This window comes from Littorina saxatilis, linkage group LG5, assembly GCF_037325665.1.
Source record: "Littorina saxatilis isolate snail1 linkage group LG5, US_GU_Lsax_2.0, whole genome shotgun sequence".
Taxonomy (NCBI): domain Eukaryota; kingdom Metazoa; phylum Mollusca; class Gastropoda; order Littorinimorpha; family Littorinidae; genus Littorina; species Littorina saxatilis.
In genome coordinates this window covers 10,187,324-10,201,165 of record NC_090249.1, presented here as the reverse complement: position 1 = coordinate 10,201,165, position 13,842 = coordinate 10,187,324, and the positions used below count along the sequence as shown (strand labels likewise).

The following is a 13,842-nucleotide window of genomic DNA, read 5'->3' as shown; positions in this document are numbered from 1 at the left end:
TGCCTTAAAATATTACTTTTGTTTACTTGGGATGGGTTTCAAGTACTGTAGCTAAAAAAAAAAAGCCACTTCCGTTTAATGGGGTTTGTTTTCAAGTAGCTGAAAACGCCACTTCCCTTTCAGGTACTACTTCTCCACCCATTTAAAACAAGAGGCGAAGCCTTCAAGGCTTACGTAAGAAATCGACAAACAGTAACACAAACTCAATCACTCCGTCACACATACACACACACAGTAAGCATAGGTGACACGGTGCAAGAGTGCGAGACACTAGATCTAGATCTGTCTGTCTGTAGCCTACTTACGGGGACACGACTGCCAGATGGCCAGATCGACACTGCGCTTTCGACAGCGCTTCCTCGCGCAGACACTGGAAACACGCTGTGCAGATTAACCTTTTAACTACCATACCGCCCGATACCGCCCGTCTTCCGCCATTGCCGCCATTCCCATACCGCCCGATACCGCCCCTCGCCGGTGTAGCGTCTGTTTCGGTTGTTTGCGGTTGTTGTGCGCGAGCAGTAGTAATAAGACGGTTGCAAATGCATTGTGGGATTGTCTCACTTCCGCCTTGTTTTTTCCCCATGTGCTTTCGATCTCTGTGAGAGTTACAATCGATCTTTTTTCACCAAATTTGTTGGGCGCTTGGTGCCGACATGACAGTGATCCTGATTTCATGACTATGCTGGATTATCTCCACGAAAATAGACATCAATTAGAAGATTCTGGCTTCGACATCAGCATTTCTGTGAACACTGCTGATCTGACCTACTTTGATTGTTCAATGAATATCAACAAGTGACAGCGAAACGGATGATATACCGGAGCAACAAGTAAGCGTAATTTTTCAACTTTATTGACAGGTCAACAGGTAGATAAATCATGATAACACTGCGACATACATACCACCAAGAAGAAGAACACATACTCTTTGAAGTTTGATCCCTATCCAATAACATACCAATTTTTTTTATCAATCTGACAAAGAGAAACTGAGTAATAATAATTTAAACACGCATACCCGTTTTTGACCGTCTCTGCTCAAAATAACTTGGGAGCTGAGGGAGTCTACACAACAATAAACTTGGTAGTTAAAAGGTTAACCTGTAGGAAATCTCCTTTGGTATCTTCTTTATCCATTTTTCTGGAGCTACGAAACCGACCAATGTGAAATCATGAGTCGTCTTCTCCGAATCGGCGAACTGCAGCTCGGTGATAACTGGTGTATCTATACCACAATCCTTCACGCGATCTGACCTAACCTTGACCCCTGACCTGGTCTACATACCACACACGACACAAACCAGTCAGCTGTTTTTACCCCCCCCCAAAACCCCCCACCACCCGTTTTCTTTGGATACACACTTTAACTACATACGTGCCGACGAAATGTTGATCATTGCTTCAATACTTTGAAGCTGTTGCTTGAATAATAACCAAGTAAAATTAGTATTTCGGTGTTCAGTCAAATGTTAAAGTTTCTACCACAGACATCTATATATATATATATATCCCATGACCTCCCTTCTTTGTCTCTGTTACTTCAGTATGGGTATATATGTTGTATTTTTATAGCTCAATAAATACATCATGGACTCCAAAAAATATATGATAGTGCAGATTCCGATTTGGGCAAAGGACTACTTTCCTCCCGACCTTTGACCTCGCGCCGAACAATGTGACACATTTGTATGAAGTTCTAAAATCGTATTGCACGGCTCAGAAAACCATATCAGTTGCACGCAAAAATGAATCTCAGAACTGATCTGATGTATGAGATGCAATAAGCAAAAGTTTCTTTCATTATGAAAGCAATGCAGGTCGAAAAAAACGAACATTCAACTTACAAGATAACCAGATGCTAGCGAACCAAAACAAAAACACGAGTACCCTCCCCTTGCATCGTTAGCAGACGACTTTTGAGAATCTGTCGGTAGTGTGTTTTGGTGTGCGCCTTCAGCTATCAAACATCGGCTGTTTCACGTGTTTTGCGAGCAAGTCTACTCTTTTGCCTGGCTCTGCAGTAAGTCCACATATTTTTCCGTAATCCAGTCATATTCCTTCAAAATGCAATCAATCGGCGGTGACAGACGTGTCGGTCGCGTTTTCCTCTCACCCATACCAGTTTAAGTTCATCCATGCAAACACACTCGCAAAACAGTTTATCACGTAGATACATTTCAAATAGGGAGCAAATGGTTAAATCTAAACCTACATATTTGTTCCCTAAGATTTGCTTCTCTGTCAATAAGCCTAATTACACACGTTCGAGAAAACAACGTGTAATCAATTCTGAATCGAGTAAGCCAAATGGGTCCCAAACCCGTTTCGCCCGTTCTGCCGACCTAAAACGCAAAACAAAAGAATTGTGCGCTTCAACTAAATTAATTTCTATTCGACTTCATTACTTTCTTGCAACTTATGAACCTTTACTTAAAGCTTTTAAATGGTCTGAAAGTAGTGTTACCGCGTACTTATCGATGCACTCATTCGTTTTATTTTTTCAGCGACGGTCACTTAGTTTAAGGTTGCAAAAGGGCTAAGTCTCACTGGCAACAGTTTTACCCTGCACAGATCGCAACAGTGCCGCTAGTAGTCTACACTTTGTGTTTGATGGTAGAATGGGATATACAGATTACAACACTCGTGGTTTTTTATATGGCTTGTATTTCAGTCAAGACCCAGCGGGAATATCAATCGAGAGCCACTCGCCAGAGGCTCGTGTCTCCCGATGATATTCATCCGCTGGGTCTTGACTGAAATACAAGCCATATAAAAAACCACTCGTGTTGTAACCTATACATATACACTAGTGTCTGTCTGTGTGTCTGTGCGCGATGCACGGCCAAAGTTCTCGATGGATCTGCTTCAAATTTGGTGGGCTTATTCAGAGAGACCCCGGACACAATCTGGTCGATGAGAATTTTCAACACGTGCTCTCAGCGCGCAGCGCTGAACCGATTTTGGTTTTTCTCTGGATCCATTTCCAGTAACTCTTCCTTATCTTCTCCAGTGTTTTCAGCGTTTACCTCCCTTCCTTCGTGTGGCGTCAATCCATATTCCCGTTTCTATTTTTAGAAGGTCACTGTCGACAACGCTCAATCCATATTCCCGTTATATTATTTTTAGAAGGTCACTACTCTTCTCCAGTGTTTTGCGCGTTTATCTTCCTTCCTTTGTGCGGTGCGCCGGCAAAGCCGGCGTACACCCGGCAAAGCCGGGTCCCCGGCACAGCCGGGTATTCGGCTCGACTTTTTCCCGGCGCAGCGGGTATTCATCTAGTACATACATACGCACGCACGCACGCACAGACAGACAGAAGTTAGCATCGCATAGGCTACACTTACGTGAGCCAAAAATGTAGCCAGAAACTGATTCATATTTGTTTCCCACTTTTTTAACATTAATAAATAACCATTACATATTTATGTGTGATATATTAATAGCTTTTAAGCAGGAAAAGAGTATCCTCATGTAGTGATTTATTTGATTTATTTGTTGCAGCAAAGATGGACAATGTTGCATGGAAATATTGTACATATACATCAGTAGCATTCTTCTGTCCCAAACATATATGATGACGCATCAAATACTCTGTTAATGATGCCGATAATGTGCAGGGACTAATTATATTATTCTTTATATTGACTGTATGTATGCTACTAATTATGCCATCCTTTTGTTTTCATGTGATTTGAATACAAGTACAACCACCTACAGCCGTCCATACTGTACGGTTGTACATATCTATGTTATCTTTTACACTTTTGTGATTGTGCCACTGATCTAAATGCAGTCTTAATTACTTTGTGGTCATTTCAGTGTGACAATGAGAAAGCTTGGGACTGCTGGTTGTTACAACTCGACTTCAACTCTCTAATACAAAGACATAGTGCATAGTGTACTCTAAACAAGAGGTTGTGCTACCACAGGAACATCCCGATAATTGAGTGGGACAGGGTTAAAAAGCTTCCCAGGGCTGCAGTGAGGAAGTACATGGTTTTGCTGTCATTGACCTTAATAGCTTTTACACAGCCAGGATATGAGAGATAATGGTCTTCTTGGTGACCGTTCATGCCCAAGCACGCGGAGCTGGTTGCCAGCAGGACAACGTGTCACTGGAAAATATCAGACTTCGGAGTGCGAGGACCAGGGAAAATAACCTCAGTGAACCTGTCTGAGTGTGACCATCGTGACGCCCATATCTTTAACTCTTAGTCGTATGACGATTTCAAGAATATATTATCTCGATACGCAAGCTCTAGGGTGGGTTAATGATTGTAGATAAGCTTTGCCATAATTATGCTGATGCAGTTTAAAAGTGTGTCTGTGTGTGCATGCGTGTTTGTGCGGTCTTGTGTGTGTGTGTGTGTGTGAGGATTGCACAAGATCTCCTTCAGGGACAACTACACCAACAACAAATACATGTACAGTCATTATATCTGTTTTGCCTCCTTTTGAAAATTATACATGGAGTAGATATGATGCGTTAGTTTTAACTCTGTGTGTGTGTGTGGTGTGTGTGTGTGTGTGAGACGGAGTGATTGAGTTTGTGTTACTGTTTGTCGATTTCTTACGGGAGCCTTGAAGGCTTCGCCTCTTGTTTTCCTTTGGTATTACATCATGTACCTAATGCTTTCTTTTTTTCTTTCTTTATTTGGTGTTTAACGTCGTTTTCAACCGTTCAAGGTTATATCGCGACGGGGAAAGGGGGGAGATGGGATAGAGCCACTTGTTAATTGTTTCTTGTTCACAAAAGCACTAATCAAAAAATTAATCTGTCAAATTATTTCAATTGAATTATGAAGTTTGATTTAAAACAAATAAAGAAAAGTTATAGATTCCTAGAACATTTAATAATAAGTCAAAATAATACATTCACTGCTAGCATACAGTCTTTGAAAGGAAGGACAACTAATGATGAGATGATGAACAGCAAAAACAACATAGCTTGCGTTGTCTTTTCAATCTCAAGATGGCGAGTCAAAGAAACTGAAAATATTGATTAGATTATAGATGTTAGAACATGCACTGACTCTATCCGTTTCCAAGTTTTTGTTATCTTTGATGACAATCAAGTCACCAGAAACCATTCCATTTCATTACTGTGTTGGTACATGTCTGGTTTTGTTTTGGTATCTTTCTGCAACAGCATACTTTTCAAAGTCAATAAAACTGATCTTGTTTTTGCAAATAAATTTGTAGAATCAGTGTTCTCTACTATTTGAAGTTATTTATGTTGTGTATGTGTGTATGCACGCTCATGCACATGTATGTACGTGTGCGTGTGTGCCATCACAGCTTTGGATAACACTCTGATAAACAAACCACTACTCCTTGGGAAATAACCCTCCTTGAAAATTCTTAGACAACATTGATTATGTGTGCAAATATTCGGCACCTTTCTAGTGATGACAGAAAATACATTTCACATTTCTTTACTTTGTTTTGGATAGGTTTTTCCTTTGCTGGTACAGTATTGTTTCTGGGCAAAAAAGATGTGTGTGTGTGTGTTTGTGTGTGTGTGTGAGTGAGCATGCATTATTTCATCTTCAAGATAAAATGTCAATTTCTCTTCACTTCAGAGCAAGATTTCAAAATGCAACAAACATTGTGCAGAATGTCCAGTTCCACTTTTACTGGTATCAATCTTTTCATTTGCTGCAACATCAATACAACACCACATATTTCATGTACCAAGTAATAAGGTCTCTTAATCATAGAAAAGACGTTTCAAAAAGAACGAAACAGCAACAGTGATTGAATTACTGGAAACTATCAAGTTGACATGAAGAATCTCACAAAACACTGTGATACTGACATCTAGACCTTTTTTGTCAAAAATTTAAATATATTAAAATACATTGTCACTGTGTAATGTGTATTTTTTGCTTTTCTTTTTCAATGACAATTTGTGGCAGATAACCAAGTTACAACTACACTCTTCTATAGGATGAAGGAACAGGTTCACAGTGTTCTCCAGGAACAAACAGCAATAATTTTTTTTGATCCGATTGCCAGTTTAGCGGTGTCTATAAACATAATTCAATCAACAGTATGATAATCTGATTATCATACATAAACAGTCAAGATGACAAAATAAAACAAAAGAAAAGAAAAAGTACTGCCATAAAACCAAAATAAGAAAGGAATCTTTCAAACCTTTTTGAATCACAATTCATGTTTTCCAAATTATTTCACTCCAAAGAATGTGAATATCGCAATGTCCTGTAAAAAAAATCTGACTGAATCCAGGCACGACAATTACGTACACTGAATAGGCTGATAAAGAACGCCAAGTACATTTACACCATCTTCTCACCCCTTTTATCACAAAACAAAAAGCGAAACACACAACCAACTGTGACACTGAGTAAAGAGAACCCTGTTTGCCTGGCAATTTCATCTTCAAGTTCCTTTGAAAGAACTGTTCGTTGTTACCAACATAACATGTCCTATGATTTTCACCAAAACAAAAATGTCTCATGTCAACATGTAGGGGAAGGGAGGGCAAGTCGACCCCCTCGGGTATGTCGTCCCCCCTCGATTTTGAGAACATGACACTGCAGGGGTGATTATCATCGATTTCATAAGCCAGAGTTACCCAACCTGAATCAGTTGAAGAAAAAAAAATGTCAACAAAAACGGTCCCAGCAAAGCGGTAAGTCTTTATCAATTTTGATGGTTTCCACTCTAAAATTGTTGCACGAAAAAAAACACAGTCAGTGCATGGGAGCCGCTGATTCGTAAAATGCACCAGATCTGCAAAAAAGCTTTGGCTTTCATAACAACTAGTCGAAAGTTAGAGATCTCAGGCTATCCCAGGAACAATGGTAAATAGCAATGTTCAGCGAGTACCATGATCGGGTAATTCGTCCCCCCCTTTGTCGTGTAACTCGACCCGGGTCACAATACCCGACTATGGGTCCATATCACTCTCTCGTCTGTGTAGACTCTTTCATCTCCAAGAAATAGTGTCAGATGAAGAACCCGTAAAAGTTCGGTATTGACATATTGAAATTACGTCACAAAATGACGCAATAATGGTTTGCAGAGACTATAAACAAATGTGAGCATCGAGAATCTAAGCTAGTAGCCTAGATTTTTTTTGGCGCGAGATGATGCATAATTTTTGCGATTTTCACCAAAATAAATGAAACAAAATAACATAATTATGTGGTGTCAATGTGCGCGTACCCCCTTCCCCACACAAAAAAACCTCTCGATTTCTTAATGTAAAAAGTTTCCAAGCTGCGTATAGTTCCTGGTGTTCTTTGATGAACGAGTTTTGTTGCACGCTGATCTCGCATGGTCGTTTGTTTTTATTTTACAGGCCCCAATGGACATCACAAACACTATCTGCTGCGATGGACGCCTTACAGAAAGGATTGAGCCTGCATGCATGTTCAGAACATTTTAACATTCCAAGAGTAACTTTAAGACGCCACCGAAACAAAACCAACAAATTTGCCAATGGTGACATCAAAGTAATGGGGAGGCACCAAACATTACCAGAAGAGGTCGAACAGGAATTGGTTGAACTCATACTCATGAGGGAACGAAGGTTCTTTGGTCTCACCAGAAACGACCTAATGAAAATGGCATACCAAATTGCCGAAATGAATCGAATAAACCATTCCTTCAACAAGGAAAAGAAGACCGCGGGGAAAGATTGGTATCGTCTTTTCAAGAGGAGACACCCTGAAATCAGCCTACGACAGCCAGAAGCAACCTCATTTGCTCGGGCTGAGGGGTTCAACCGAGAAGCGGTCAATCGCTATTTCAACCTATTGGAAGAACTCGTCGATGACAACAGCTTGCACGCATCCCGGATCTTTAACATGGATAAAACAGGGATAAGTACTGTGCAGAAAAAATGCCAAAAGGTTCTGGCACAGAAGGGCAAGCATCAAATCGGTTCAATGTCCAGTGGTGAACGAGGAGTCAACACAACTCTTGTGGTATGTGCTTCAGCTGCCGGGAACTATGTTCCACCATTTGTCATATTCAAGAGAAAACGTATGCCTCCTTCCCTGGCAGAAGGATCGCCAGTTGGTTCTGTTGTTACCTGTAACGACAGTGGATGGATGGACGGCAACATGTTTTATTCATGGTTGCAGCACTTCATCAAACACGTGAAGCCAAACGTTGAGGAAAAGGTGCTGATCGTACTCGATGGACATAAGAGCCACACCAGCAATCTCGATGCCATTAATCTTGCAAGAGAACACGGCGTGATCCTGCTGTCTTTGCCCCCCCACACAACGCATAAGACACAGCCAATGGATCGCTCCGTTTTCAAACCTCTGCAAGCTTATTACGACCAGGCTATAGAACGCTGGCTGCGAAACAACCCAGGACGACTGGTCACCCCCTTTCAAATTTGCAGTTTATTCAACGAGGCCTACCTGAAAACAGCAACAATGCAGACAGCTATGAACGGGTTCAGATCATGTGGTATTTGGCCATGTTCAAGGGAGGTTTTTGAGGACTCTCAGTTTGAGGCATCTATCACTGAGGCTCTCCCTTCGTTGGCAACACTCTCCTCTTCACATCCGGAAACATGCTCAATGGCGCATCTAGCGACAGGCAACAGGACCAATGTCGCATCTAGCAACAGAACCAATGATGCATCCAGCGACAGAACCAATGATGCATTCAGCAACAGAACCAATGATGCATTCAGCAACAGAACCAATGATGCATTCAGCAACAGAACCAATGATGCATCCAGCGACAGAACCAATGATGCATCCAGCGACAGAACCAATGATGCATTCAGCAACAGAACCAATGATGCATCCAGCGACAGAACCAATGATGCATTCAGCAACAGAACCAATGATGCATTCAGCAACAGAACCAATGATGCATTCAGCAACAGAACCGATGATGCATCCAGCGACAGAACCAATGATGCATTCAGCAACAGAACCAATGATGCATCCAGCGACAGAACCAATGATGCATTCAGCAACAGAACCAATGATGCATTCAGCGACAGGAGCAATGACGCAACAGGCAACAGAACCAATGACACATCCAGCGACAAGACGAATGGTGCAACAGTCAACATGACCAATGGCGCAACAGAACCAATGATGCCTCCAGCGACAGGATCAATGACACATGCAGCAACATCTCCCACTACTACATGTTCGGTGATTAACCCTGCGTCAGATGGACGTTGCTTCTTCCGAAGCCTCGTTATTTCAGCTGACACAGACCTGCAAACTGCACGGCGAATAAATGGGCAAGCAATAGATCCTGGTCTAAGATTGAGAGAGCAAGCGGAGGCTGACAATTTACGAAACAAAGTGATGCTTCACATCATTACAAAAATTGACGATCATGCACAGAATCTTGTTGGGGATACACTGAATGCTGATATGCCCCAGCGCATCCGTTTTTCCTCTGTTCACGAAAGAGTCATGGCCATGTCTGTCAATACAGCAATGGTCGGGGAGTTTGAGATACAACAAACATCTGAAGTGCTGAAAAAAACAATCGTTATCATCGACGCAACAGACAACAGAGGAAACACTCTAAAGTACGGAGAGGAATTTGAACATCCGGTGACACTCCGATATACATCATGGGGAGATGAAGTCGGGCATTATGAACTCGTAGTCACAACTGGCAACGTGCTTCCGACACCGTCTTCAAGACGGCGTAAGAGAACATCGTCTGAGGTCCTAACCTCAAGCCCTTACAAAAAACTATTAGAGGAAAAAGCGAAGGGTGTCGCAAAGAAAACCAAGAAAACCACCGCCAAGAAAACCACCGCTAAGAAAACCACCGCCAAGAAAACTTCTGACGGCTACACCATGAAGGACTGGCTTTGTATTTTATGTGGAGAATACAACATTGAGAACATGATACGTTGCAGGAGCTGTGAGGGGTGGGCTCACATTGCGTGCGCAGGAACGAACACGAGTGATTATGTTTGTGATTTTTGCTGTTAAAGAGAGATAGAGATGGGTTGAAGGGGGTTAAAGACAAATTTGCCAATGGTGACATCAAAGTAATGGGGAGGCACCAAACATTACCAGAAGAGGTCGAACAGGAATTGGTTGAACTCATACTCATGAGGGAACGAAGGTTCTTTGGTCTCACCAGAAACGACCTAATGAAAATGGCATACCAAATTGCCGAAATGAATCGAATAAACCATTCCTTCAACAAGGAAAAGAAGACCGCGGGGAAAGATTGGTATCGTCATTTCATGAGGAGACACCCTGAAATCAGCCTACGACAGCCAGAAGCAACCTCATTTGCTCGGGCTGAGGGGTTCAACCGAGAAGCGGTCAATCGCTATTTCAACCTATTAAAGAAGAAGAGATATTTGTTTGACGGTTCAGTCTTTGTTGTAAGGCTACAATTAACGTTTAAAATGTTCTGGATGCTTTGCCCTTCTGACTGTGTGGTTCGGTCGACATCGTCAAAGATGGACTGTTATAATGCACACTCTTTTATGTTATTATTTATTTTTAACAGACAAATTGACGTATTGTTGATTTAAATTATGTGCACGCGCGTGTGTATGTGTAGGTGTAAGCTTATCACTATGCGGTGTGTGTGTATGTGGGTGTGCGAGTGGCTGTGTGTGTGTGCGAGTGCATGAGAGAGAGAGAGGGAGAGAGAGAGAGAGAGAGAGAGCATCTTTCTCTCTTCTGTGAATGTCAAAACTATTTAAAAAAAGTTCTTTGTTTGTATTTGAAATAAAAGTGAACGTAGCCTAAAAAAATAATATTCGAAGTTGTGTGTTGATTGATTAATTAAGACAGAGAGAGAGAGAGAGAGAGAGAGACAGAGAGAGAGAGAGACAGAGAGAGAGAGACAGAGAGAGAGAGAGAGGGGGGGGTGCGCTTTCCCGTCATTGGAAGTGCGCGTACACTAGTAGGCCTATTAAACTATTTCACGTTCACGCAACCTGAAATGGGCGACACAAATCAATTACAAGTCCAATTTGTAAATATATTTTCCCATTTGCTTCGCTTTGAACCAGAGCAACTAATAAGTATAGATGTTTGAACATCTATCCCTTCAAATACTCACCCTCCCTGCATAGCAAAGACGTCGATCGACTTCTGACGTAGGCCGACTCATTATGACGTCATTCTCACTTCCGATTAACAAAACTGACGCAGAACAGTTACTTCAGTCAATTTCATATGTCGAGGTGATGCTATTGGGTAATATGAACAACCTTTTCCACCTGGACGAATTACCCGCCCTCCATGGACGAGTTGCCCTCCATGGAGGGCAAGTCGTCCATGCTTCAGGATTTTTTTCTTTTATTATTTATTTAAAAACTGTGCCAGTTGGATCGTTCATATTCCACACAACGCTTACACGAAAGAGAACACACCAGGTTTTACAACAAAAACAATATTTTTTTTAAAAAGACGAGAGGTATAAGCTGCATTCGTTAGAGGGGTCGACTTACCCTCCCTTCCCCTACAGAACACCAATAATCCAGAACTGATTAAACAGCTAACTAAGCCCACTTTGGGCAACAGTACTTCATCACGCAACCAGCGAATACTAGGTGGAATGAAGCCACGATAGCCATGATTGTACAAGGAGTCGTTTCCCATGTTCCTCTCAAGCATGAATAGCTACTCGTCACTCATGGAATGTTTCCAAATGTGAGCCTCAGTTTTCCAAACGCCATCCACAACATTAATTCTGACCTGGGATCCCCAATGTTTAATGTAATATTCATTTTCTAGTAAATAGGAAAGAAAATGTTCAAGTTCTAATCGAGTAACTCTGTCTGGTCCACTCTTTCTTTTGATTTTGATATAAGTGATTTTGCATGATACTGGTCAGTCAGTCTTATGCTGAAAAGAAAGTATGCTAGGTTCAGGTCACACACAAAAAGCATAATCGCCTCTGCATGTAGTGACAGTAATTTTTTTTTATATAAATCAAACCCTTGTTCAAATTCGTGCAGTGACTATACGAGGGCCAACTGAGAAGTACCGGGCCCGACCAGGAAGGATGAACTTGGACATTTAAAACGTGGCATGAATTAAGAAAGGTTCTTATGAAGACTTCATGCAAAATAATAGGTATTTTCACCGGTTAGTTTGTATGCCTTGGTTTCTCAAAGTACCATACATTCTAGAAAACTAAAAAAACCTCAAGTGATCCAATATTTGCAAAGAAAAATATTTAGCCAACTGGAAATTCATAATGACCTGACTTGAACGTTAGGCAGGGATCCCCCTTCATAGACCACAGTAATAATGTGGTCAGCTAAATTCAGGCTTGGAAGGAAAACCGTTTAAGATGACAAACGGTGTAAAAGACCACCAACGGTTACAACTCAAACAACCGTTGATGCTGTATGCGCGCTGGTGATGCAACATTAACCAACTGGCATTTCTTACATTGCTGATACACTTGGCATTTCACATGGAAGAGTTTGGAGTATTCTGTAAAGAAAACTTTTCATGAAGACAGTTTAAGCAAGGTAGGTCCTCAAACTTTTACACCAGAACAGAAGCACTTCAGATTGAACATGGCACGCGACATTTTACGCTTATTTGAGGCAGATCGAAAAGATTTTATGTCCCGATTTGTTTGTGATGATGAGACTAGGGTACATCACTTTCAGCCTGAAACCAATCAACCATTCATTTAGTAGGGGCATCAAGGTTATACCCACCTAAAGAAGGTCAGGGTCATTTCCCCATAAAAAGGTGATGGCATCTGTTTTATTGGAGGTAGATGGGTATTTCCTGTTGGACTTAGTTCCAAAAGATGAGACAGTAACCGGTGAATTCTATTTCATACTTCTGAGTCAACTAAGAGAGCATATCAAAGCTAAGCACCGAGGAACGCTCCGGAAAGGGATGTTGCTCCGTTAAGACAATGACCCTGCCCAAAAGTCCTTGGTTTCCATGGCAACAAATCATTAATGCGGCTTGGAGATCGTTAACCATCCGCTGTATTCGCCAGATTTGGCACCCTCAAACGATATTATGTGTGCAACCATGAGGAAGTACCACAGGGTTGAGCGCTACGAAACGGACAATGACGTCATGACTGCTTTTGAGGGCTACCAACAGTTGCAATACAAAGGCCTCTGCAGCAACGGCAATAAGAATCTGAGGCACAGATGGAACAAGTGTGTGGAGGGACAATGTTGAAATGTAAACTTTTTTCTAGACTCGTAAGTCAACTCCTTCCTGGTCGGGCCCGATACTTTTCAGTTGACCCTCGTATAAGAAATTCTAGTATTGAAACCCTTGTTCAAAGTCCTATAGTGACAGTGTAAGAAATGTGCCTGGCTGTCTAGAGCTCTGTGTGTTGGTGCTGCCCTGTGACGGGCTCTGGCTGCTTGCAGCGTGCGGGGGTGGTGAACTCAAACTGGTATTCACAGCGACTGGGTTCACTGGCCCCGGTCAGCTTATTCTCCACGCCACAGTGAAGGTTCACCTGTAATCAGCATTATACACAATCATAATACGCATTATGCACCATGTGAACATCGAGAAGGTTCATCTGTAATCGGCATTATACACAATCATAATACGCATTATGCACCATGTGAACATTGAGAAGGTTCACCTGTAATCAGCATTATACACAATCATAATAAGCATTATGCACCATGTCAACATTCACAAGGTTATTGTAGCTGCCGGCTATTTATAGCCCGGCTAGTTAGGTTTCGCTCTTGAAATTCACGTTGTTTGTTGACTGGGGACTGTATCTCTGGTACTCTGGGGTCAATTGAACTCAAATATGGCGAGTAGCTTGGAATTGTGGGGCCAAGGGTTTGTGCAAAAAAATTACGTTCCTAACGGTAGGCAAACGGAAAATATTAGC

General features: G+C 41.8%; 1 protein-coding gene across 2 annotated transcripts in view; it reads right to left on the bottom strand.

Annotated features, from left to right (window-relative positions):
* Positions 1–5,618: 5,618 nt before the first annotated feature.
* Positions 5,619–13,842, bottom strand: part of LOC138966266 (glucosidase 2 subunit beta-like) — a 42,865-nt gene continuing 34,641 nt past the window's right edge. For both annotated transcript variants that reach the window (XM_070338419.1, XM_070338420.1), the window contains one exon: positions 5,619–13,449. In XM_070338419.1, the coding sequence (XP_070194520.1) occupies positions 13,306–13,449 (144 nt within the window). In that variant the 3' untranslated portion in view covers positions 5,619–13,305. The remainder of the gene's footprint in view (positions 13,450–13,842) is intronic.